The 26,802-nt window shown below is 39.5% G+C and overlaps 1 protein-coding gene across 3 annotated transcripts in view; it reads right to left on the minus strand.

Moving 5' to 3' along the window:
• Positions 1 to 5,807: 5,807 nt before the first annotated feature.
• The window catches only part of HECW2 (HECT, C2 and WW domain containing E3 ubiquitin protein ligase 2), a 363,970-nt gene continuing 342,975 nt past the window's right edge, over positions 5,808 to 26,802 (minus strand). For all 3 annotated transcript variants that reach the window (XM_047720962.1, XM_047720963.1, XM_047720964.1), the window contains 3 exons: positions 26,580 to 26,665; positions 25,492 to 25,604; positions 5,808 to 11,737 (listed from right to left, as the gene is read on the minus strand). In XM_047720962.1, the coding sequence (XP_047576918.1) occupies positions 11,626 to 11,737; positions 25,492 to 25,604; positions 26,580 to 26,665 (311 nt within the window). In that variant the 3' untranslated portion in view covers positions 5,808 to 11,625. The remainder of the gene's footprint in view (positions 11,738 to 25,491; positions 25,605 to 26,579; positions 26,666 to 26,802) is intronic.

Below are 26,802 nucleotides of genomic sequence, written 5' to 3' on the forward strand. Positions count from 1 at the left end.
TTAAATTCAATTAATTAATGTATAGTGTATTCTTAGCTTCAGAGGTAATGTTCTGTGATCATCAGTAGTATATAATACCCCATGCTCATTATATCACGTGCCCTCCCCAATGTCCATCACCCAGTTAACCCATCCTCCGAACTCCGTCCCCTCCAGCAACCCTTAGTTTGCTTCCTATGATTAAGAGTCTCTTATGGTTTGTCTCCCTCTCTGATTTCATCAGTTTACACTCTTACCCACCACAATGCAGAGAATTCTCATTGTTCCATAACCTTGCCAACTCTTATTATCATTGGTCCTTTTAATTTTAGCCACTCTGGCGGAGGAAGGCCATGTTTTTATAAACTATACCTCGTTGCCTTAGCATGTGAGGGATGAGCCTTCAGAAAAGAAAAGACCAAGTGTTTGTCTCTGCTTCTTGGGTGAATCTGATACTGTTCCCAGCTCTCTAGTATCACACAAGAATGTGGCTCTCATATCTGGACGCACAGTGGATGAAGAAGTGGGGCCTCCTCAAAGGATAGAACAGACTCTAACTACTGGCTCATGAATGTGATTGAGACAAACGGACCTATTGGGAGAGAAATGGGTCACAACAAAGGGAGAACTTTTATCCCTTTGGTCAGAGCAGCAGAGCAGTGAATAGGTCTCAACAAAACCAGTCCACCTTTTCAACACCAGACCAGGACTCCTTTTAGGTAAGGCAGTGCCCAACCATGTAGGAGGTCAGATAACAGAAAATTGCCCCCATAATTATCATTTTTTGAGCACTTTCTATATGCCAGAGAAAGTACTTCATACTTTATAGAATACAGTAACTAGGACTGTTGGGTTGTAAATAACAGAATAGAACCTGATCATTAACATAAATAAATTTATTTAAAAGACATTTATTCTGAGATTGTCCTCTTGATGTGGGTGCTGAACTTTATTCCATTTTATATAATAATGGTATGTATGGATGATAATTGCTAGTTGTTATCAGTTAATGTTCCTTTTAATCACCGTGTAAAGTGTGATATATTCTGGTTGGATGGGGGCCAGTGGCATGGGTAGTGAAAAAATTCACCCAAGGCAGAACAAAGAGATAGAAGTTTATTGAATACACTACCAGGGAGCAGCTGGCAGGACAGCAAAAGATAGACTGTCTGCCACGTGGTGGTGGTGAGGGGCTATAGTCATAGGGCAGAGTGAGGAAGTATGGGAACATATGGAACTTTCCCTTTTTGATAATCTTAGGAACTGTGCCTTGTTGCAAATAGCTCATGGGTCAGTTAGGGCCTATGGCTATTTCAATGTGGGTCACTTAATGTGCCTGTTTGGTAGTCACTGTGGGCCTTTTTGCCTTGCTCAAGTTTCCATCACTCAGGCCTGTTGCCTAAGAGTGGCCTCTATATAAAGTACACAACACTAAGCCATTCTCCTGCTCCCACCAACCAAATACTATTGGAAAGGTTGTGCATGGAGCTAAATTTTATTGTCACATGACACTCCAGTGGGAAAGCTACTGCTTCACACCATTCTGTAAACATGGGTGCTTTCATCCTTTTATCCAAGAATAGGCCTCACGTTCTTATCAAATCCTACTTATTAATGACGGTTACGTAAGCTTCTATGGTGGTGATATACTATTATTAACTACAGTCCGTACTTCACTCAGATTTCCTTAGTATTCACCTAATGTTCTTTTTCTATTCCACAGTTCTATGCAGGTTACATCATCACGTTCAGTCACTCTGTCTCACTAAGATCTTCTTGACCGTGGCTGTTCTGTTTCTCAGATTTTTCTTGGTTCTGATGACCTTGATATTGATAGTTTTGAGGAGTAGAGGTCAGGCATTTTGTGAGAGGCTCCTACATTGGCACTTGTCTTATGTTTTTCTCGTGGTTAAACTGAGGTGGTGGGTTTGAGGAAGAAGACCACAGAGGTAAGGTGCCATTTTTATCACATCATGTCAAGCCACATGAGTTAGGACTGTTGATATTGGCCTTGATCACCTGACTGAGGTAGTGGTTGTCAGGTTTCTTCACTATGAAGTTACTCTTCTCCCCCACCTGCCTTCTGTGCTGTACTCCTTGGAGGGAATGAATGAATGAATGAACATTCCCACATTTAAGTGTGGAGTCTTTACATAAATCATTTGGAATTCTTCTGCATGAAAGATTTGTTTCTTCTTTATTAATTATTCATTTATTTATCAGTATGGACTTAAGTTTATTTCGCATTTTGTGTTGTAACTCAGTACTACTTTTTTAATTTTCTTGTTCCGATTGTTTTAGCTTTGACCATTGGAGCCCTTTCATTTGTCTCCTGTAACTATTTAACACATTCCCATCTTTGGGGCTTTTTAAAAAAAAAAAAAGTATTTCCCTACTTTCAAGCACTACATAATGTTTCAGGCTTATCTTAACTATTTCCTAGAATCAGTCATTTCTCCAAGGTGCAGGACTAATTTTTAAAATATGTTTTATAGCCTAACTAAGGGCCTTACCTTAGCACAGGTCAAAGTCAGCTAGGAAACATAATTTTAGTAGCGTGTATGTGTACAACCATCACCACACCCAAATGATGTGGCTGGTTAGAAAAACTCTGTACATATACGCCAGCCACAAAACTATTGGCATTCCTGCTTGGTTATAAGATTCAGACAACCTATTATCTTCATTCCTCCTTAAACATTGTTATGAGTAATAGAACAGACAGGTTAATTGCAGATGAGAAAAAACAAACCTAAACATTTTAGTTCCAACTCATCAGTCGTACCGTATGAGGAAGAAACCCTGATGATACAGACATTGCTTTTCAAAGCAATGCAAGCACACCCCAGGGTACACAATGTCGGTTCAAGGAAGAGAAGAAATTAAAGTGCTATCTTACGGGATCATCAAAGTCCTTCAATATTTTGGGGAGTGAGGGACCAGTTGTTATTAAAGCTAATAACGGAAAATTTCCACTTTCAAATTAAAACCAAGCTTAATGATATTTGAAAGTTTTACTTAGAAGTGAGTGAAGCAGACAAGTCATGTTGTTCGGTAGCACTGGTTTCCAGGTACATTTCCATATTTGGAGGATCCTCTACCATGGTCATTGGGTGCCACACTTAAATTTTTTTGACATGTTTTCTTAATTGAAAATGGAATAATAGTAAATTATCAATAATTGGTGAGTAGTTCTTTAGTCAAAAGTTAAAAATGGTTTCTTTTGTTGTTTTGGTTTGGGAAGCCATTCATTCCAGAATGGAATTGCCCCCAGGATAAAAGTATACCTCCTGTCCATTCTCCCTCATTCCATCCTCAAAAAAGAAATGCTGATCTGGATTGGTCAGGTTCAGGAACTTGTTCTCTTTTGGGATTTTATCGCTTGAGATTTCTCTTGCATTTCCAGGCCATGAGGTTGGAAGATAAAGAGAGCTTCCCAGCCTCAGTCAGGTTTGAGCATCTCGTTCCATCTCATTTTGGGACTTTCTCATTTTGCTGGACTTATCAGTAGTACTCTTTCCATTAAGGGACTCCTTTGCCCTGGGAAGTTGTAGAGCAGGCATCTAGACCAGCTACGGAGTCATATGTTATATATCCAGATTCATAAAGCAAAATATTCTCTTACTTCTCCTTATTGGCTGGGTTTCTCTTCTTAGAACCTGCCTTTCCCTCAGTGAGGCAAATAAGAGAGTCAAGCTGGAAGTGTGGGTGTAGGAAGAAACAGGTATAGGAAGCCTGTTGACCTCTTTTGATCTCCTTTGTACTGACTCTACTTACTGCAAAAGAAGCCCTTCATACGTTTTAATCCAATTAAAAGAAGACTTCATTTGGCATTGGAGGAAGAGCCTCATAGTAATAAAAAGCAGGTCTTTATTTGGCCTTGAGTTTAGGATTTAACTTGGGGGTAGAAGCAAGGAGCGGGAGGTCATGAGCAATGTCAGGACAAAGTTCAAGAATTTGGACTTGGGGTCCCTTTTCCAATGCCAACTGAATATCAAATAGACATGAATTATTATATTACTCCATTTTTTTGTGTAGTAAGAGGTAGTATCTTATAAGATTATTATAAATTGTCAGAGAATTATACATTGTTCCAATGATTTATACTTTGGGAAACTGCTTGCTTTTTCTAAATGGACAACCAGTGACTAAAAATCTTTTGAAAGAACCCATAATAATGAGGACAATGAAATGTGTGAAGCCAATTTCTATCAATGTGATCATTTTATCTTTATCAGATGTTCTCATTTCAATTATATTTCAATATTTACTTTGTTTGAAAAATGTTATACTAGTCAACCTAATAGCTACAGAAGGAAGTATCTATTTTGAAGGAAAAAAAAAGCCATTAATAGGTCAACATTTTGATCAATAGAGAAAAGTATGTAAGAAAAAACCTTTCCCCCTCTTGATAAAGAGGTTAAATGCTTTCTAGCTAAAGGATGAAATAAAAAACACCAAGAAAAGGGACAGGGTGGCTGGGTTATGGACATGGGGGAGGGTATGTGCTATGGTGAGTCCTGTGAAGTGTGTAAACCTGACGATTCACAGACCTGTACCCCTGGGGCAAATAATACATTTTATGTTAATTAAAAAGAAACACACACACACACACACACACACACCGAGAAAGACTTCACAGGAGCAATTAGTAGGATGGTGGAAATGATGCATTATTAAAACATTCACTAACTAAATGCGTTTCAGGTTTTAACAAAAGAATATAATGAAGGCAGATAAGTTTATCATCATAAAATTACACTGAGGTCCAACACTCTAGGTGGAATAATATGACACCAAAACCAGGAAGTCAGTGCCATGAACGCAATCTCTTGCTCTTCCCTTTCAATGCGATGTCAAAGTAGTCATTATAAAGGATGAGTCTTTCCTTCGAATGCTCTCATGTGGTATTTGAAATTCATTTCTAGTCTAAAACACAGAATGAAGAGTTTAATGGCACATTTGTTCCATGAAATCTTGACCATACTTTTGACTCTCACATGAATTAATACAAGCTGGTTTTTGGAAAGACACTGGTAAGCACAGATCATTTTCAAGTACATCCTTCAGCCACTGCCCTCCTCTACAGCTGCCTTTCTCCTCCCCCTATCTCTTCTGTTAACTACTTGTCTTACTAATAGTTTATGTATTTAGTCAATTCATTTACACAATCAATTATAAAAGATAGTAATATTGATTAAATAAAGGGTTCCAAACTGGTTAGAAGGCAAATTCAACTAATAGACATATTTGCTTTGATCCACTGGATTCAAAAAATCTAGAAATACCACAAAAAAATTTAGATTTCTAGGTTTCTCTTGATAAATCAGAAGAGCTTTCAGCACTGGACCTGAATTTTATGTGACTAGAGCTGGAGTAAAATATAAGAATGCCCCCTTTGGGTATATCCCACCTCTGTATTGCTTTCAGCCAGCCAGGTTCACTCATGCAATACCTAGTTGGCCCCTAGAGGCTTGTGAATATGTGATCCTTGGATGATATTGACATGGGTGACAGTGGTAGTGGTGGTATGCAGATGCGTTTATGCAACAAACATTCAACCAAGATGGCTTAACAAATAGTCTCAGCCCATTATTACTTATGTTATTCACTTCTCCCACAGTATTTGATGGGCTATCAAATACTAAAACATTCTTTTAGGGATAAACAAAATGGATTCTTAATTATAAATATCATGAAAAGAGAACTTCCTGTATCCACAAAGTTGCATGCTAATCCCGTGAGACCTTTATCCCTACTTTGTTCTCTTTCTTCTTGAGTTTTTTCTTTCCCAAATGTATCACAGAGAAGTAATAATCTATTTTTTAAAAGAAGATTTATTTTGGATTAAGTGATTTCATGGTGCAACATGGTTTTAAACAAAATAGAGATCAGTATGAAAATAAAACAAATTGTACACATTAAAATATCTTTCCCTCAAAGCATTTTGGAATTATAAAAAAATACAACACAAAAGTCAGGGGTTCAGGTGAGGATAAGAATACAAACTTTCCAGAAAACCAACATCTAGTCTACATTTCAGAGTCTCAGGCTCCATTTAATACCACCCACAAATCATTTCTAGGATGTCAACAATCTGCATTATTTGCACTGGAAAAAAATAGATGAAATTTAAATATAAGGTGAAATGAGAACTGTATGGTCTTAATGTCAATACTAAATACCTCCCATTATTTCTCTGTTAAAAGTCACATTGGATGAATATGAAGCTTAAATCAACTCAACAAAAATAGAAACATAGCTCTTGACTGTGACACATGGAATAATGGACACATGGCTGGAGTTGGTGAAAAGAAATGGAAAGGCTTAAAAAAATACATCACCTGTGCTCTACTGAAATCTTAGAAATAAATATGGTATTTTTTTTTACAGAGCCTTAATATTAAAAAGTAAGCATTATTATAAAATTAGATTAATACTTTCAGTAAGAGGCAAGAGAGATGCATGTATTTCCATTTTGGAATGCCTGCATCCCTATTATAAAAACATGTAATCGTATGCATTTTCCAATATATTAACAGCTTCAGATTTTACTTACGATATCATATAAAGAAAAATAGGTTGTAATAACAGCTTTTAGAGCATTAAGGTCCTAAAAGAACATTCAGTTCTGTGTGTTTCCTGGTTAGTCCTTCCAGGTATTTCCTGAATATTATCCATCCTCTTTTATAGAAGGTGTAGTAACCGGAAGTTTACTGATGGTTCCTTACCTGCATCAGCAATAGCTAACTCAGGCTGAATCCCACAAGAGACCTATCGACACTCCTCAGGGAGGCAATATCCTAAGAGAAAATTAGATGGAAAGATACCACCTGCCCAAGGCCACTAGATGCTAAGATCACGTATATAAATATGATTACTCTGTTTTTTTCCCAGAAACCCTAAAACTAGGGCCTCCAATGCTGCTGAACTGTGCCATCATGAAAGCCAAGTAAACTGCCTAGCAGAGTAAATCTGAGCCAATGTGTTTTCAGTCTTGATCAGCTTCCTGAAAAATTGGAAACACTGATCAGGTCTCCATTTGCAATTCGGCAACCCAATTCTTGAGTTTCTGCTTTCTGGATTAATAGGGAACAATTAAGTAACCACTAGAAACCACGAAAATGTCCCGAAAGCTATTCTCACGTCAGAGAATGTCTGCTGAGAAACAAATTAAGCATCATAAGTATGTCAGGCTACACCATTTTTTTTTTTTTTTACTTATATAGAAAGTTCAATAATAGCCACAGTAATTCTGAAGTTAAACCAAATCCACAACATAATTTAATGCTAAATTGTCAAATTTTCCTGATTCATCTGTGGGTTAGCTTTAATACTTTCAAGTTCTGTTGTGCAATACCGAAGATGTTATCAGCCGACCGAAGTTACACAGCGAGGCTAATTTCCCACCAGGCAGATTATCAAGCAGTAGCCTCGCTAGGCAGTACGACGTTCTTTTCTTCTTTTCTTCCCGAAAGTCAGAAACCAAATTGAAGCCCAAAGGTGATCTTTCCAGTCCTTGTTTTTACTTTCCCTTTGCTAGGGTCCTGTCTTAACCATCCCTGCATTCCTCCTGGCCCAAAGTTCTGTGATTAGGGGCAGCACACACACGCGTTATATCCTTTGTCCCAGCTCTTTGGAAGGCAGCTACCACCCCAGAGTCTTGACAGTTGGCCAGGAATTAGCACTGTGCTCCGGCCGGGGTGGGGGACACAACTGCTGGGCTTCTCTTTTCTGCTTTTCGCTTGCATCGCCCCTCTCGTGGGCAGCTGTTGGCCATAAGCCACAGTTTAGAAAGCTTTAATGTCTCTGGTCTTCCTTTGCTTCCATGTTAGATAAACAGATCTATCGCGTGCCTTGGGAATCTCTCCAGTACAGTTTAGTTGAAAAGACTTTCAGACTCTTTACTGTAAGATGTTTTCCTTAGTTAGAAGTGGTCAAGTCATGAATACAACTTGTGCAGAAAGACAGACAAAAATGGAGTGACTATGAAGAGGACAGAAAGGAAAAGAGAATCTGCAGGGGTTCCTTCATCCACATCACTGGAACCTACCTCCCAGACCTTCTAGATCCATCCTCATTAAGAATTAAAAAATAAAATAAGGTTAGTGATTAAAGCGGGTTTTCTTCCCCATTATTTTGCTTCCAAATAATAATAAACCACACTCCTGTAAATCCATCAAGTGCCATAATTTTGCATTGTTTTAAATTTCTCATAACAAGTAGTAAAATGCAAGTATTAAGTCCATGAGGAGTTTTTTTCCCCACGAATATACTAGTACCTTCCAGGAGCTTTTCAGAAGGTGACGCGTTTTAAAAATGTTTGAAAAAAATGAGAATTTGGGCAGATGCAACATCTTGGAAGATTCACTGAGAGTGGAATATGTTGTAGAAACACTAGTCTCCACATTGTTTGAAACGAAAACTAGAATTGTAACCATTAAGTGTTGAAACCGATCCATGAAAATCAGCCTCCACCCAGCTGGGATTGATACCTCTTACCTCCCAGAAGCACGTGAGCAGCAACAGACGTAAGATGGCACACGGGAAAGCACTCTAAACTCTAAAGCGATATCCACACACATTCTACCCTTACTGCTCATCATTTCGGATACAGTTTCAGCACGTCTGATGGTTAATGAAGGTGAAACGGATTTCCCTTCGATTATAGGATGTCCACTAAATTATACACCCAACATATGCCACAAAATTGTGACCACACTTCTTTAGCCAAGATCCATTTGTTTTTGTGCACAAAATAAACGTCCTGACCCCCGAAGCGGGTTGGGCTCGAGGACTGGGATTTTTTTCCCCTGAAAACCGAAGTTACATTGAAGTGCAGATGAGAGGAAACAGAGGGAAAATACTGGACTTAATTTTGCCATTTCTCAGATAATTCGAAGATCCTTGAGCTGCTCCTTCATGGTTCAGCTCCCCGTCTGAGCACTTTAAACCCTAGTGTGTGAATGCGCCCTGGGCCTCCCCACCTGACCAGCGTTGACACACCATCACATGCCATTAGTTACCAAGAGAAGGAGCATTTATGTGATTTTTATTTTTAGCCACAGTATCTCCCATGTGTGAAGTCACTCAGCCAAGTCATCTAGTCTCAGAGTCTAGAAGAAAATATTTAGGGATATTTCTATTTGTAGGGGATATTCAAGTCTAATTTATTCTGTGGAAATGTTATTTAATGTTTTTATAGTTACTATTGGACTTCTTTGTTTTACTAATTAAGAATAGTAGGTCAGTTATCATGGTGTTCCGATATGCTAAGTTCATCTTCCTTAATTCCCAATTCTGAGAACTAGAGCAGCAGTAGCTTTGGGAAGAAGTTAGATGCCTTAACAAGAAATATATTTGTTAGGATTAATTAAAGAGATCTCTTTTACCCAATAATGTGGAATATGGTAAAGTGTCACAAACCAAAATGAAAGCTAACATGGTCAATTTTTGAAAGAAATGTGTAACCTTTTACACTAGCTGCTTAGAGAATGCAGTTCTGAACCATCAAGGATGTAGGTGTGTTTAAGTATAACTAAATTTCCTTTTAACGAAAAAAATACAAACAAGTAAAAATAGTTTGCAAAATTAAATATATACTTATATTCATGATCAGTAAGTACAAACTAACATCTCCAATTAAAACTTTTTTCTCTTCCCTTTTTCTCTGGTCCAGTTATAGTACACAGATAAATCCTCCTTTCTTATCTTTAGATTTTGGTAACCTTTTTTGGGGAACGTTTCCCCCTGCTCAGGAATGTTGCATAGTTCAGGAATGCAACATGAGTGATATTCCTCTGGAGGGTCTCAGTAGTAAACATAGCTTACCCAACAATTAGTTCTTACAAACCACCTGTGAAAACCATGCATGTGACCCTATAAAATACAAGATGGCCAACATCCCATAATAGGAATTCCATGGCTACTTATAATTCTCAAAGAGGTGTTGGGGCAACGCCTGTAAAACCACAGGCTGGCAAACCAAATGTTAATCCAATGCTTTTATTATCCATGATTTAACTTCACTCTGTTGAAGAACTGACTCCGATTAGTTATGGCCATAAGTCAAGAAATAAACAATGATGTGGAGTAACCCCAAAAGCAATAAAAATGAAGAACATCCTCTGATAAAATTATGCAGAAATAACATTAGTGATATCATGCAGTTTCTGAGATACCATAGAAAAATTGTTTCTTAATATTGATAAGAAAATTATGCATCAGTGAAAATGCAGGCTTAGAAATATAGTACTGAGAGTTTCAATTTGTGATGTCTTCATCGATGAGGGAAAATGGAATTCTTATTACTAAAGAGAGCTGATCTCTTGGGTGTTGCTGATGGCTCCCTAAATGAGCTTCGTGTTTAATGAGGCTGTACAAATAAAAAGCAGTGGGGGAAATACGAAATATCTGTATTAAATGCCATCCTGTAAAGTATTTGATGGATGGAAGAAATCTAATGCATTTTAAATAAATGCATATCATACTATCACATATAGTGAGTCTTAAAAAATTATTACTTAGATGCACAGTCCTTGTAGTGGTAGACATGGCACTGTGAGGAAGTCTGATTTAGAAGCAATTTTCTATTACATTTGTCATGTGATGGAGTTGCTGTTAGTCGTATTGTAATGTCCCTTCAACTTTGGTACGTTCAGTGCAAAATATTTCGGGGAATTTTTTTGTACCTTTATAAAAATAAAAGGCCCTTTTGTTCTCTTGAGAGTGCTTAAAAGGATACGTACTAGCATGATGCCCGAGTAAGCATGGAACATGGAAATGGAGCAGGTGATACACACAGTATGACAGGCAGGTTCTTATATACATCTTCAAGAACATAAATATAATGAACCTATGAAAAATAAAACAGAACTCACGTGTAGTTTTTCCTGATATGCTGTGATTAATTGCTAGTTATTTTTAAGTTGTTTTCATGCATTATAAAGCATAAAATCTGTCATTAGTTATTTGTTGTATAACAGTTTGTCTTCAGCCATAATTACACACATTTCACTTGGCATTTACATTGTCACAGACCACCTTATTGCAAATCTCTAAAGTTACCTCATGTTGACTGGGTTTCATTTTTGCTCGTGTCCCATGAAAGCTGAAACCTATGGTGCACACCATGCAGGCACTCAGAAGCAAGAAAATGAACATTCTGCTATAACTTAGGGCTTCAGTGAGTGTACTTTTAGGAAACATGTTGGTTTTTATTATATTATTTAACTTGCACTAATTTGGACATTGGGCCAAGTGCTGCCAGTGTGGCTTGATCCACGTTCAGTGGTAAGTTTCAAGATTCTCCTGAGTCCCTAAAAGTGCCATGGAGCTGATCGTGTACAGGTTCGTCTTTGTCTTGGAACATAACACAAATGGAAAAAAGTTTGGCAGTCAACAACAGTTGATTGAAAGACTGTTGGGTTGTTCCCTGGGCATCAAGCTCACCCCAATCCTTCCAAGAGGACTCATCACCACTATCCGGTCCCCAAATGGGACAGCGTGTGTGTTCCTGGACAATCAGAGCATTCAGCTTTACTCTAATGGAAGTGCACTCTTCAAGCTTCCAAAGTTCAGCCATTCTTCAAGAGGGCAGCTTCTGAACTTGCCTGTCTGTACGGAGCCCGACATTGCTTTTGCAGGTCACTCAAGTCCAAAGGTGCTGGTCTCTTCCACTGCTGTCAAGAGTTTTTCATAAAGCATGGAGAAGGATGGGTACGGTGGGAGATCCAGACGGTTAAAACACGTGTGAGCTCTGCAACAGAAGTAGCATACATAGATGAGAACGCTCTGAGTGAGAGGAGATCGTCATGTGTGTGTGTGCTGATGCTTGTCTTTCATGTGCAGAATGGCTTATGGTCAATTTTCACACTTTTTTGGGAGGATCTGAAATTATTTTAATTTCTAAAGAGAAATAGGATATTTAAAAAATATTTTCTTTATGTTTTCACAACCATTTAAAATTCACATTATATACATATTACTATTTGTTTAGTTGTTGAAGAAGTGCAAAGACAAGTTTGTTTTTTTTGTATCTCTTTTGATGTCAGTTTTTTTTTTTTAAGTTTTTATTTGAATTCCAGTTAGTTGATATACAGTGTAATGTTAGTTTCAGGTGTACTCATGTAGTGATTCAATACTTACATGGACATGAATATCAACTCTGGCAAAATAATTCATTTTCAGAGTTTGCATTTGTCTGGATGTCTCAGAAAGTCTAACAGTTTTACATTTTTTCATTTTGTTGGGCAGGGAAGAGCGCTGAGTGTCTCTGAGGACCTGCCTCATGGCTTAGAGTCTCGGGGAAATTCCCCAGCTGGATTTTTCCTGTCGAGGTCAGTAGACCATTGTTACTTCTTTCAACCCTGTGCTATAATCTGTTTTCTCCTAATTCACAGTACAAAATAATGTCCATTTAAATCATTACATTAAGCATTCTTTTTAGAAATACCTCCCCTTTGCCATGATAGGAAAAAAATATGCTTTCCTGTTATTTGCACCTGAATCACAATAAGAAATAGACAGTTTCCAAAATAGTACATCTTATCAGGAAACAAATCTGCACTTTTGACATGGAATAGGAAGCATTTTATTCTGAACATACCACAGCTTGTTTGTGAAAGCTAAACAACTTGGACACACACACAAAAAATGCTCCTGGATTAATATGGAATTTTAGGAGCTATGCTTATTGATGGGTTATTTTACAAAGTCACATGTTTACATTTTCATTCTTATAAACCACTCTAACACTTAGGAAGTAAATATAATTATATTCCTACATGCAGTATAGGGCAGTGGAAAGATCGGAAGTTTGGAGCTAGACAGACCCAGGTTTGAATTCTAGCTCTACCAACACGCTGAGTGACTTGGAGTTATTAAAACTCTCTGAGACTATTTTCTTACCTATAATATGAGAGTCATATCATTTGTCTCAGAAGGATACCAGGATTAAATCAAATAACAGAAGCATTTTTTTTTAAGCGTGCTTAGTATAACGCCTAGCTCACACTCTTTGACGAAGTTATTAGTGAGAGATGTATTTTTAGCTACATTTCATTACCGTTAAAAAGATTTGCTCTAGGGGTGCCTGAGTGGCTCAGTCATTAAGCATCTGCCTTCTGCTCGGGTCATGATCCCAGAATCCTGGGATCGAGTCCCACATCTGGCTCCCTGCTTGGCAGGAAGCCTGCTTCTCCTTCTCCCACTCCCCCTGATTGTCTCTTGCTATCTCTCTGTGTCAAATAAATAAAATCTTAAAAAAAAAAAAAAAAAAGATTTGCTCTAGAAGCCTTCATTAAATTGCCAAAAGATAATCATGACTCATGGAAATGATAAGATAACAGATAATAAAAGCAGGTGTGTGGCCGCATGCCTTATTAGGTCAGGAATGCAAAGGGGCTCAATTAATAAGAATTCAGTTTAAGGACACAGCATCAGCTCAGAGCCTCTGACTCTTGTTACTACAAACACTTGTATATATATTGGGTGGAAGTCCTCTAATTACTCTTTGCAGCCAAACACATTTTTAATATAATAAATTATTTCAGAATTGCATTTGATATAATTCTTGTTAATATATTTCTTATTATACCTTCCATACACTGGAACCTCAACTTGGAAGCCTCAAGGAAGAAGTTTAACCTTTTTGAAAAATTGAACTAGCATATGAGGAGACAGTCCCAGGAATGATTTAAAAATCTATCTTTTGTATAGAATTTTTAAAGGAAATATAGAATTATTAAATGAAGACTTTATCTCTGTTCTAGGGAAAAAGGAAGAAGCAGAGAAGTAAAATAGGTTTTTAATATAATTATATTCCAGACTTTGTGTGCTAGACACATAATACTCATTATCCCATTAGTTAAAAGATGATATTCCTTTAAATGAAATTTAAAATGCTGCACTTCTTTGGACACCAACATAGTGAGCATCTTTCTCTGGGACAGCTTGCAAGATTTCCTGTTTTGTGACCTACTGTTCATCTCCTTGGCCTATTTATCTTTTTAAGTTTTTTTTTTTATTGTGATAAAACATACATCACATAAAATGGATCACTTTAGTCATTTTAAAATGCACAATTCTGTAGCAGTAAGTACACGGACAGTGTTTTGCAATCATCACCACCACTCATCTCTGAAACTTCTAAATCTTTCCAGCCTGAAACTCTGTGCCCATTGAACACTAACTCCCATCCTCTCCCATCCCTGCAACCACAATTCTATTTACTACAAATTTGACTATAGAAGGTACCTCAGGTATGTGGAATTATACAATATTTGTCCTCTGTAACTGGCTTATTTTACCTAGCATAATGTTTTCCAGGTCCATGTTATGACATGGGTCAGAATTTCCTTTCTTTTTAAGGTTGAACAATATTCCATTGTAGGGATATACTGCATTTTGTTAATCCATTCATCCATCGATGGACACTTGGGAGTGTTGCCATCTTTTGGCTATTATAAAAAATCTTGTTATGTACATTGGTGTACAAATATCCATTCAAGTTCCTGTTTTCAATTCTTTTAGGTATATACCCAGGAGTGGAAATGCTAGATCATATAGCAATTCTACTGTAAATCTTTTAAGGACCTGCCATACCATTTTCCATAGTAGCTGTATCATTCTATATTCCCATCAGCAGTGTACAAGGGTTCCAATTTGCCTACATCTTCATCAATATTGTTATTATCATTATTTTTATAATAGCCATCCTATGGGTGTGAAGTCCATTTGTCATTTAAAGCTTCACGATTTCTTATTGATTTGTATAAATACTACAAAGTAAAGAGATGATCTCTTGCATTATCTCCTGCTAATCGCTTTCAGCCTGTTCACTTTTTTATTTAGTTATGCATTTTATTTACAGAGCAATACTAATCTGAAACATTGTCATTATGTCTTTTGTGTGTTGATATGAGATGTGTTGGGAAAGTGATCACTATTGCTTCCACCTAGTTGGAGGTTTTGTTGTCTATGCTTTTTGTGGTAGTGTTGGTGTATCAAAGAGTATTATAGGTCGACTTAGGGGGTAATTCTTCCTAAAAGAGTAACTTCACAGTTGTAATCTTGAATAAATATGACTGAACTCATTTTCATGAATTGAGTCATATTGGGTGAACTGGGAAATAAAAATAATTCAGGATGATCTGCTCTCTAGATAAGCCATAATCCCTAATTAATGTCTTAGTAGCTTAGGACAGGACATGACTGGAGATGCAATTTATCTATCACACTCTTGTTAAGCCTGTTCCTTCCCTCTTGACGACCAAATACCTTCCCTTAACTGAAGGATATTTTTAGCTAATTAAGAATTAACAAAATGGTCACATACATTGGAATGAGAATTCATTCAATGTTTCAAGTCCCCAATTAAGTTCTTGCACATACTTTGTTGTAGAATTTTAATTCATTGTGGTTTTGTGGTAGGCAGAATTCTAAGATGACCCATGCCTTTGTATAAGCCGCATCTCTCGAGTATGAGATCTCACTTTTTTTTTAAAGATTTTTAAAAAATTTATTTAACAGAGAGATACACAGCAAGAGAAGGAACACAAGCAGGGGGAGTGGGAGAGGGAGAAACAGGCTTCCCGCTGAGCAGGGAGCCTGATGCAGGGCTTGATCCCAGCACCCTGGGATCACGATCCGAGCCGACTGTAGATGCCTAATGACGGAGCCACCGAGATGCCCCTGTAACTCACTTACAACCCATGGAGTAAGGCAAAGGTGAAGGTATATTTCAGATGTAACTAAAGCTAATCAGTTAATTTTAAGTGAAACAAAAGGGTGATTATACTGAGTTGGCCTGACCTAATTAGGTAATAAAACCCTTAAAAAAGCATCCGGGAGGTCAGAGATTATCACTGTTGTTGGATTTGAAATAATGCCATGAGCTCTATGGCTACAATTCTGTCAACATCCTGAAAGAGTCTGGAAGCAGGTCCTTCGCCAGCTGAGCCTCCAGAGAATGTGGTCCAGCCGATACCTTGATTTCAGTCTTGTGAGACGCTCAACGAAAGACCCAGCTAAGCCACACATGGGCTCCTGATCCACAGAAACGTGATATAATTATGTGTTTTAAGCTACTAAGTTTGTGGTAATTCATTAGGCAATAAGAGAAAATCACTACAGGTCTCAAGAGAGTAGAATTAGTCCAAGAACAGTGTGATGAATGAAGGGTGACAGTAGAATCGTCCCATCAAGGTCAGGTAGTGGGATGCAGCCGGGAGCAAACAGCCCAGGCTTCTGAGCAGAGAAACAGGAACTCTGCATGTTTCTTGCCAGTTTCTGTAGGATCTTATCCAGTAAACCCTTAAGCCCGAGTACTCTGTTCTCTAAAGACTCAGTTCTCAACACAAAGGGAAAGACTGGACAAATTTTTTGATCATCTTGAGTCATAAGACGTAATCACCATTACTGATCCATCCATAATCAAAGATAATCACTGCTTCCTAAATTATATCTAGTTGCAAAACATATGGTCACTATAACTGAACTCTTCCTCTAATAAGCTGAACAGCTTCTCTAGAAAATGTTTCCTGAGGATGGAGGGGAAAACTGCAGAAAGATTAAGTGGTTTTCCCAAGGTCAAAGTTAAGTCAGTGGCCAAATCAAAAACAGGACCCCAACCTAGGGGAAGTCCAACACTACACCGAAAGCAGGAAGACTAATGCTCATTGGCTCTGTTCTTTCAGTTCTTTTTGGAAGTCTGAGTGTTAATCTCATATTACTCCTGACTGAACTGCTAGCCTTAACATCCTACTAGGTTATATATATTTTGAGGACAGGGATTAGCAAGAAAAGCTTCAAATATATATTTTTAATGAGTGACTCAGTCACAATATGCAGTAGCTCTGGGGAAAATGGTCCAAATTAGGTCAGTGTCAGTCCAGAAAACCCTGGGAGATACCAGGGGATTTTTAGGCTTAGCTCAAACCCTTCAGTTCTATCTCTGGCTCACCAGAAAGCAGAGAAACTCTGAGGAACACACCGGAGTGCAACAGAATCACCTAGAAGCTGTTTACAATGGAGATTTTTGGCTGCATCCCCTGAGATGCTAATTCAGAAATTTGAGGGTGAGCCCAAGAATCTCTTTTTTAACAATCACTACACGTGAGTCAGACACAGGTGGTCCCCACTGCTGGAGACATCAAGTGGATGAGAAATAAGATATCTACATTGGCCATCTACACCAGCGTTTTGTATGTTTGCAAAAATTTCAAAACTCCTTATAAACAAGACAGCATTGCTAATAAGGAAATTGAGGAATAGTGTGGTTAAATCGGTTGCCCAATATTTACCATCAACCTGCAGTATGAGCCAAGAACAGGAAAAAAAAAAGAAAAAGCAAAACAAAACACAATCCTCTGAGGCTTTCCACACCCCCTCTCCCACCCCATTCCATGTCCTAAGAAAACTCTAGCAGAAGATAACAGGAGGGCCCTTGGACTCTGTTGACATTGGCAGCAAGAGCACATCCAGTTATTCAGTCTCAATAAAAGGACATTTTTCAAATCTTTCAAAGCCAGCCACACTAAGGCTATAACGAGTTTACCTCATTTGAATCTTTGCGGCCAGAACCACTCAAGGAGGGCTGGTCTGAAACCCATCTTTGGGAAATCACGCTGGCGTCAATATAAAGAAAATTTACAGCCCTCCAGACATCTGGTCTGACCTAATCTCTTGGTGCTCTCTGTCTTCTTCAAATGTTAACCAGGAGGCCACGTGCTTACCCTTTCTTCCTTCCTACACACAGACAAGTCAATTACCCGAATCCAGTGAGCCAGAAGTATCACAATTACATCTAAACTTTCCACGATCAGTTAAACGATTCAGGAATTTCTCTCTGTACTTATTTATTATTTTATTCCCCATTTTCCCAGAACTGATTTTTACTAGCCTATAAGGACTCAAAATATAAGACAAACAAGAACTTAGAATCAAGATTTTAAATTAAGAAAGAAAACAAGGGATAGAGAAAGAGGGAGAAAGGAGAAAGCCATGGACCTCATTTTATCTAGTAGATGTAGTCTTAGAAATAAAATGTATTTGAATCTAAGAAATACTTTTTATTTGCATTATGGTTTAAAAAGTGCTTTGTTAATACTCTCTTTTTTCATTTGACAGTGGTGCCGAAGCTTTCAGGTTTCAGTTTCCTTACCCCATTCCTTCCTCTTCTTCATGTAATTAATAAATCAAAAAACAAGCGTTTTGGAGAATTCTTAAGGAATCTTGGAACAGATCACTTTTTGATATCAACATTTCTTTGGAAATGTGAGTAGTCCTAACCTAAATTACCTGTCACATCCACATTTTGCCTGTGTGAGAGAGTGTCCACAGGATTTCCCTAAGGGAATCAGGTGTGGCTACAGTTCTAGTGGTCAGGACTGCTGGAGGCAGGGGTCAGAGTCAGCCCGGAGCTGGGCCATAGAGCAGGCAAAGGGGGCTTTCTCTGGGCTCTCCAGAACCTCTAATTCGGGGATCCAAAGACTCTTCAAGCAGCATCCAAGCTTGTTCACCTACAGAACATCTTTTATAATTTCTCCCCTTGAAGGTGCCATATTTTAAAACCCTGTCTTTCCCATACAAAGTGCTCTGACAATTAAAAATTAATTTTTCAATTTGTACAACATTTCATTTAGTCCTTCATTCATTGAACAAATACTTACTGAGCTCATATTGCATGCCAGGCATTGAGCTGTCCCCTAGCAGATGAGAAAGAAAAGTCTGGCCTCTGGCCACGAGGAGAGTTTACATTCTGGCATCAAAATATGCAAGCAAATGGATCCCCTAAAGCTTGTGCAGTCTGTACCCTGCACTAGGGGATCTGACTGGGGTGAGTGGGCACCGAAATCCGGCTTGCCTCTGGCTCTGTTCACCAAATCCTGAGCCCGGACTCAGGGCTGCATTTCTCTACAAGACTGCAAGACACATTTGTCTAATTAATTCAAAAGATCCATGCGAGTGGCCTTGCACACAAACAATTTTAATATACTGAGTTATAAGTCTGCTCAGCAGAGTCAGAAAGGCTTTAAGTGGACCTTATTTGTGCCTTGAAGGATGTATAGATGTATAAGATTTTTCTGGATAAACTACAAGGAGAAGGATGTTCCTAGCAGACTGCCCCAGGGTATGGGGAAACACCACATCATCAGGAAACTTGAGAAGTAAAAGTACTTGAGTGACAGTAGCCAAGGCTGGACCACAAGCCAGTTAGGGAGGCAAGACCACATCAGGAAGTGAGGTGTGTTCATGCAAAGACCTCTTCCATTTCTTCCGTGGATAAAAGGTAGCCAGTGACTAGATACGGGGAGTCAGATGGCAGAGGTACCACTCAACAAAGCAGGGAGCATATGAAATGGGTGGGGGATATATGACGAATTCAGCGTTTGTAATCAGCTTGAGAAATTCAAAGCTACCAATCACACAGAAAGATGAAGTTCAGTTAAAGTAATCCAGGGATTGTGTTGTTAGCCTAGATAGATTTAGAAACACTAATAAAGGTAAAATTTCCATTACGATTTTTAAAATATTCATAATTTCTCTAATATCCCCATTAATATCTTCTTAGGCCATGATATTTAAAGCAGGAATTTCCGCTAAGACTAGTTCACAAATATTTGTGTAACTCTTAGTGGTACAAAATTCCTCACCAGGTATTCAATAAATGCGAATCAATGGAAGGGAATTCTGGCCTTTACTAACTCCATCCCTCAACTGTCATATACCATTTGGTGGCCAATGATGTTCGTTATTTGTTCATTCAAATTCCTTTATTACTTCCATCTCTGTTAAGACCCACATGGATAGAGATCAATTTATATCTCCCAGAAGGTTTTGTACATACTAATGCATGAGTATCAGAAGGAATCTTATCTACTAACTAATGTCTTATGCCGATTTCACTAGGTCACCTTGGTTAAAATGTACTTGGATTTATAAATACAGTGTGGAATGTCCCCACAGTGGGAATTCCTGCATCCAGGGATAACAGTGGAAGAAACTGTCCCAACTCTGCAGTATGGGCAGGTAACTTCTTTGCCTGTGGGTGACTCTGGGAAAAGATGAAGACGACACCCTTGTCAAATGTAAGAATTTAAACCCCATAGAAGAAAACTCAGTAAGGAACCGTTCCAGGACGAAAAGTCTTGAAGTCCAAACAAACATATAAATATCCTGGGCAGATATAGCACATTTCTTGCATACCTAAAGATGGTAAAATACCACGCCAGCTCTGAAAGCTACGTATCGGGAACAAAAGTAATAATGGCCGAATTTGTTGAATGATGTGTTAGGCCTCATTTTAAGCACTTTGCCTGCGTTATCTGCGTTCATTCTCAAGACTGCTTTGTGAAGTAATTACTCATATTTACTTTAATTGCTCTGATGAGAGTACAGAGATACTAAAGTGATTTTGGTATATGTTGTCTGGAGTGATCCATAGTCATAACCCAAGTTGAAGAATTCCCTAAGAACGATCCCCTCATTGAGTACAAATTACGTGCCAGGACTCCGCACGAGGGCAAAGCCACACTCAATTCCCACAGAGTCCTTGTTCTCACGGGTTTATATCCTAGAGGGAGAGATAGATAATCAGCAAGTAAACCAATAACTGAACATAGTGATCAAATTGGGGTAAGTCTTATGAGGGAAATAAGGCACGACAGAGTGACAGATGCACTGGGAGTGGGAGCATGGAGGGACTTTCTGAGGAGAACAAGAATTTCTTGGCTTTTTTGGGGGGGGTAAAAACTTTTCATAAGAATGAAAAGCACAGTTTTAAAAATGAAAAAATTTACATCTTTAAAAAAATATTTTTTTAAAGTTCCAGTCCATGAGAAAAACTATCTTCCCGAGACACCCATTTCATAACTAATTCTTCCTTATTTCTTAGTTTGGGTCTGCATTTCATTCATAATAATTTCCAGACACAGCCATTTTCAAGAAGTTTCCCCCTTCGACAAAACCATCACCCCCCCATTACTGCAGCTCTCCAACTCCTCGGCCACATCACCCCACTTGGCAAGAACCCTCAGAGATGAACATATATAAACTCCATACTGTGCTGGCAGAGAGGGCTTGCCCTGCATTTTCCAGGCTGGCACGGTAGCCTCCTGTTTGTCGGAATGTTAAACTGCCATAACGTGAACCGACGGTCTCCTAAGTCCATCGGAGCCCTGGGGGATGGGAAATCTACAGAAATGCAAAATCCAGAGCTAAGTACCAACCACAAGTGGAGGAAGTCCAGCAATGTGTTCAGGCCCTAAGCCTCTGTGGAGACACCCGTCTGCCTCCATCAGTATTTATCATCTGGCTCTCTACTTTCGTCATCACCACAAGAGAGGAAAAGGAGCCACGGATTCAGCATGTGTCGGCTTCAGACAACGCTACCTACTTTCCTACACTTCTTGGCCCACAGTGTGAGCAGGGCTACCACAAAGCGAGACCAGGGAATCTGAGAAAATAAGACTCACATCTGCTTGCTAGAAAGGTTGAAAGGGCCTCAATCACCCACGTCTAGAAAGACTAGGATGCCCTCCTGTTTGTCAGGAGTGCCTGCCCCACTTCCAGCTCTCCGGGGTGCAGCTTCTCCTGCCTGACACGAGGCGAGGCCAGACTGCTCAGAGAATGCATTTCGTCACTGAGAAGGACAGCCACCCATTTTGTCTCCAGTCTGTTTAATGTCCTCTTTTACACATCAAACACTGTCTCCTTAATAAGAAAAAGAAATACTTTGGGGTTGACCAGCATGAGATAGACCAGCTCTTTAGCTCTGCAACTTGAACCTATCAGGAAATAGCAGGAAAAATGGCTTCAGTGGCTCTACTTTGATGGTAGGAGAAATGGCCTCAGTCATCTACAACAATCTCTTCAGACTAGGGCCACCCTTGGAGGTCTTTTTTACACTTAAGTAACACCCCACATTTCATGAAGGATGATGATCATGGTACCAGCGAAGAAATCACTTCTGATAACACTATGTGGTCATGCATTGAAGTTCTTCTTTTTATGTTTTTCTTCCAAGTGTACTTTTTTTGTGCAGCAAATTCTCATAGCTATAGCCATAGGCTGGGCTACAGAAGATTCAGGATCCACGGTTAAAAAGAACAAAGCTCTTCTCATTCCTAGGCTCTCATATGCATCTTCTCACCAACTTGTCACACACTTTGTGAGCACAGCATTGTTACTCCTCTTCTTCTGAGACAGATCTGGCCTGCCACTGAGGACCAGATAGCCCGGGCCTCCCATGCCTCTCCACTAGGTAAGCAACTGAGAACCAGAACAGCCAGATAGCTCTCCCTCCCTATCGGATCTGAAAAGTTAGGACTTGTTATAGACAAGCTAGGAAAATAATCTGCTTGCCTGATGTGCTTCCTATCATCTTTGTTTACGTTTTTCTACAACCTGGGTAAAACTAGGAATCTAGAACCAACCTTAGGTCAGAACGAAGAAAGGAAGAAACAACGCCCGTTGCCCAACAGTGAGTGTGTAACAATAGTGAAAGCACCATCATCTGTGATGAGTCAGCACGTGCACTTCCCGGAGCTCTCAGGGGGAAGCAGAAGAGTGAATCCAGTCTGACCCTCAAGATCTTCCCCAACCTGTGGGTCTCACTTCTTGCTCAACCAAACCTAACACACCACCCTCTCTCCCTGGCCTTCTGCACATCAAGAGGTCTTCCGGTTCCAGAGTTAGCTGGTGGCAGAGGCAGGCCTAGAACCCAGGTCTTCTAACTCCCAGCCCTGTGCTCACTCCAATATGTTACTGCCTGGCATATGGCCGCCACTACTAACTGGATGCTTACTCAGAGCCAGGGTCAGCACTGAGTGCTTGACATGAACTATTTCATTTAGTCCTCAGAATTACCAGCCTACAAGGTAAACAAGGAAACAGAGGCTCAGGAAGATGAAGCGACTTCTCCAAGACCCCATGGCGGGGGATATGGCCCAGTCTCTCCGAAGCTAGGTTTCACGTCATCAAATCACCGTTCTCTGCTCACCAGGTTCTATGAAAATCGCAGTGATTAAGTGTGAACAACTGATACATCTGCTTATTGGTGCAGTTTATTCTGTCTACTCTACAAAAGCAAATCTTCAGAAAAACAGATTTCAAGAGAAAGGGGACAAAATTCATCTGCCCTTTCCTGCCTCCTTGATGCTGATGCTTGAGTTCCTCAGAGAGATGAGAAGCCTTCGTCAGGAAGTGTGAATCTGATTATGTGTTTAAGTTGTGTGTTGTGTGTGTGTGGGGGGTGATTCAGGAATAAATAACATATTTCTTTAAATAATAAAATTACAATCTCCCAAATTTGGAACATCGGGTATGCCGGGTAATACTTAGGCGTCTGGATGTGGTGCCTCTGTGCCCAGATGGAGATGCATCCGGGGGACTGGGGAGGCTCCGACCGGCCCAGAGCTTGCACCATTCACTGCTGTCTGTATTGGTACTTTCAGTGCTCCACTTTTCATGTGTTGGGGCTTAGAACATAATCCTTAAGAAACAGTGTTCTGTGATCGCTAAGAAGAAATTCTTGTTAATAGGTTTCTCAAAGTCGCTTGCACTTAAAAAAAAAAAAACTCAGGATGACATCTTGGGGTACCTAATGCCACTTAGGAAGACCACAACTACCACCTTACAGTTTTTACATTTATTAATCGTAGCGAAGCAATTTTCTGCCAACCCAGGGAAATGCATCACCTTATCACGAGTGAGAAGGTGAGGCAGAGAGCATGTGCATGGAACAAAGGCGTGTGCCATCTAAGCCAAGGGGGCACAGAGGACAGTAACAGGATTTCGTATTCTTTCAAAACCACAATCGCAGTGTCTAGAGAAGGGATTCTAAATATTTATTAATATAAACACAAAACAAGCGCTTCAGTTAACATCTAAATTTTTCAGCTGTAATCGTAAGAAGCCAGAGTGTGATGACCAATGTTGTTTTACTTTACTAAAGTTAACAAATGCTTTGGTTATGATGCATTTTGTATTTTAAGAGAAGATATTTGTAAACAATATATCCAGTAAGAGCTTAATAGCCAAAGTATAGAGAGAAATTATACAACTCAAAACCAAAAAATACAAATAACCCGATTAAAAATGCGCCAAGGACCTGGAGAGAGATTCTTCCAAAGAAGACATACAGATGGCCAAGAGACACATGAAAACATGCTCAACATCACTCATCCTCAGGGAAATGGAAATCAAAACCATAATGAGATGCCATATTACACCTGTCAGGATGGCTAAAATAAAAAAAGACAAGAAATAGTAAGTGTTGGCAAGGATGAGGAGAAAAAGGAACCACTGGGCACTGCTGGTGGGAGTGAAAACTTGTGGAGCCTCTGTGGAAAACAGCTTGGAGACTCCTCAAAGAACTGGAAAGAGAAATACCATGTGACCCAGTAATTCCACTACTGGGTTTTTACCCCCAGAAATGAAAACACTAATTCAAAAGGATATCTGCACCCCAATGTTTACTGCAGCACTATTTATAAAAGCCAAGATATGGAAGCAATCCATACTGATGGAGGAAGGGATAAAGAAGATGTGGTGTGTGGGACGCCTGGGTGGCTCAGTTGGTTGGGCAGCTGCCTTTGGCTCAGGTCATGATCCCAGCGTCCTGGGATCGAGTCCCGCATCGGGCTCCTTGCTCATCAGGGAGTCTGCTTCTCCCTCTGCCTCTGCCTGCCATTCTGTCTGCCTGTGCTTGCTCTCTCTCCCTCTCTCTCTCTGACAAATAAATAAATAAAATCTAAAAAAAAAAAAAAAAGAAGATGTGGTGTGTGCTCGTATCATGCATACATGCGCACAAACACATGCACACACGAATGTTACACAGCTATAAAGAGGATGAGATCTTACCATCTGCAACAACATGAATGAACCTAGAGTATTTTGTTAAGTGAAATAAGTCAGACAGAGAAAGACAAATACCCTATGATTTCACTTATCTGTGGGAATCTAAAAAGCAAAAATGAATAAACAAATAAAAAGCTGAAAGAGACTCATCCAGACAGAGAACAAACTTACGGTTGCCAAAGGTAAGGGGGAATGGAGGGTGGTCAAAATGGGAGAAGGGGAGTGGGAGATACAGGTTTCCAGTTATTGAAAGAGTAAGTTATGAGAACGGAAAGCACACCAGAAGGAATACAGTCAATGACACTGTAATTATGATGTATCCGGACAGACAGTAACTACACTTGTGAGCACAGCGTAACATACAGACTTGTCAAATCACTATGTTGTACACCGGAAACTAATGTAACAGCATGGGTCAATTTCACTTCAATAAAAAAAGAAGAAAATGATATGTATATATGCATTTTAAGTGCGACAGGAAGATTTTTTACTCCTCCATTTAGAAAGGTGATCAAAGATAAATTCATTCTACAAGATTTTTTCCACCCTCCCAAAATTTTAACATAAAAACAGTAATTAATCAATACATACATAAGTTAAAGGTCTCCCCAGAATACCGTAGTGACAGTGAAGAAATGTTTTTTATCTTACCTGGGAAGAGCAGTGATTTTCCCCCATTTCTCCACACAGAACCTTCTTGGGCCATTACTCCCTCGGAGAGAAGCAAATCCTTCATACGGAATGCTGGACGTGCCTGTGACAAACTGTCCACCAAGGAAACAGAAGGACATGCTGAAACCAAGAGACTAGCTACTGCGAGACGCAGGGCATCACTCACACACACGGAGCTTCGGGAAGAGCAGCAGGCTGTCACTGGTGGGAAAGCCCGAAGGCTACACTCTTTGGGTGTGGGATAACCGAACACAGGAATTTTGACAAAGAGCTTGGGAATGCTAAGGAAGGAGAGTGAATTAAAAAGGAAAAGGGGATGCGGAGGCTTGTAGCGGATAAGGCGTTCTGTACAGCTAACCAGCTGAGAGGACTAAACTGGGTCCATTTCCTACTACAGATTCATGAAGTGTCAATTAACCTAAGTCAGCTGAGCATCAGTCCCCAGTCAGCTCGAGGTGAGTAAAGTTAGGACCAGATCCTTGATCCAAAGGAGCGAAGACCCAGTCTCCTCGTAAGGCTGAGCCCAAGTACCCAGAAGGCTTGCTCGTGTTTGATATTTCTCTGGCTGCAATAAACCAGCAATTGCCGTGTAACTATAAGCACTGCAAGAAAATTACGAGCTGGTTTTTCCAGTGTCCTTGAACTTCACTGTTATCTCAAATTTGCGGAAAGTTAGATGGAAGAAAAGAAAGGATTCTTTATCAAAGACTTGGTTACCTCCTAAGGGATTGAAAACCCACTTTCTGTTGTTAGGGATGTTGCCCTGCAGAGTAACCTGGGACCTCTTGAAGGGACCGACTGCCCCGAAGCCAGGGGTTTTTCCTGGGGTTCTTGGACTAGAGTTGGTACGTACTCAAAATTTAATGAAATACTTGGACTTGGTTGGGGATGTTCTGTGTAGTAATGGAGCAACAGAACCATGCAATCAGGAGAGTCTGAAATAATGTATCCCTCATTTGCAGATAAGCACAGGGTATAATTACTGAGTACTCAGCATTTATAAAAAATATGCAATTCCAACAATAATTACATTAATGCATTAAAAATATTAACTAGTGGAATCTTACCTGTAACAACCTCAGTCGTTGTTCATTGTTGAATCTTTCCACTGCGGCCCAGAACCACCGGATTACAATGTGATTGTCATGATACCCTATCGACCCAAACAGGAAGGCCCATGTTACTTTAACTTTTCTGTGTTAGGATGACATGACAGCATGACATGTCAACAAAAGACCTCCAGACATAAATCATCATCTTGGATTCTTTAAAGGTTGTTTATCGTTTAAG

This window comes from Lutra lutra, chromosome 3 (assembly GCF_902655055.1).
Source record: "Lutra lutra chromosome 3, mLutLut1.2, whole genome shotgun sequence".
Taxonomy (NCBI): Eukaryota; Metazoa; Chordata; class Mammalia; order Carnivora; family Mustelidae; genus Lutra; species Lutra lutra.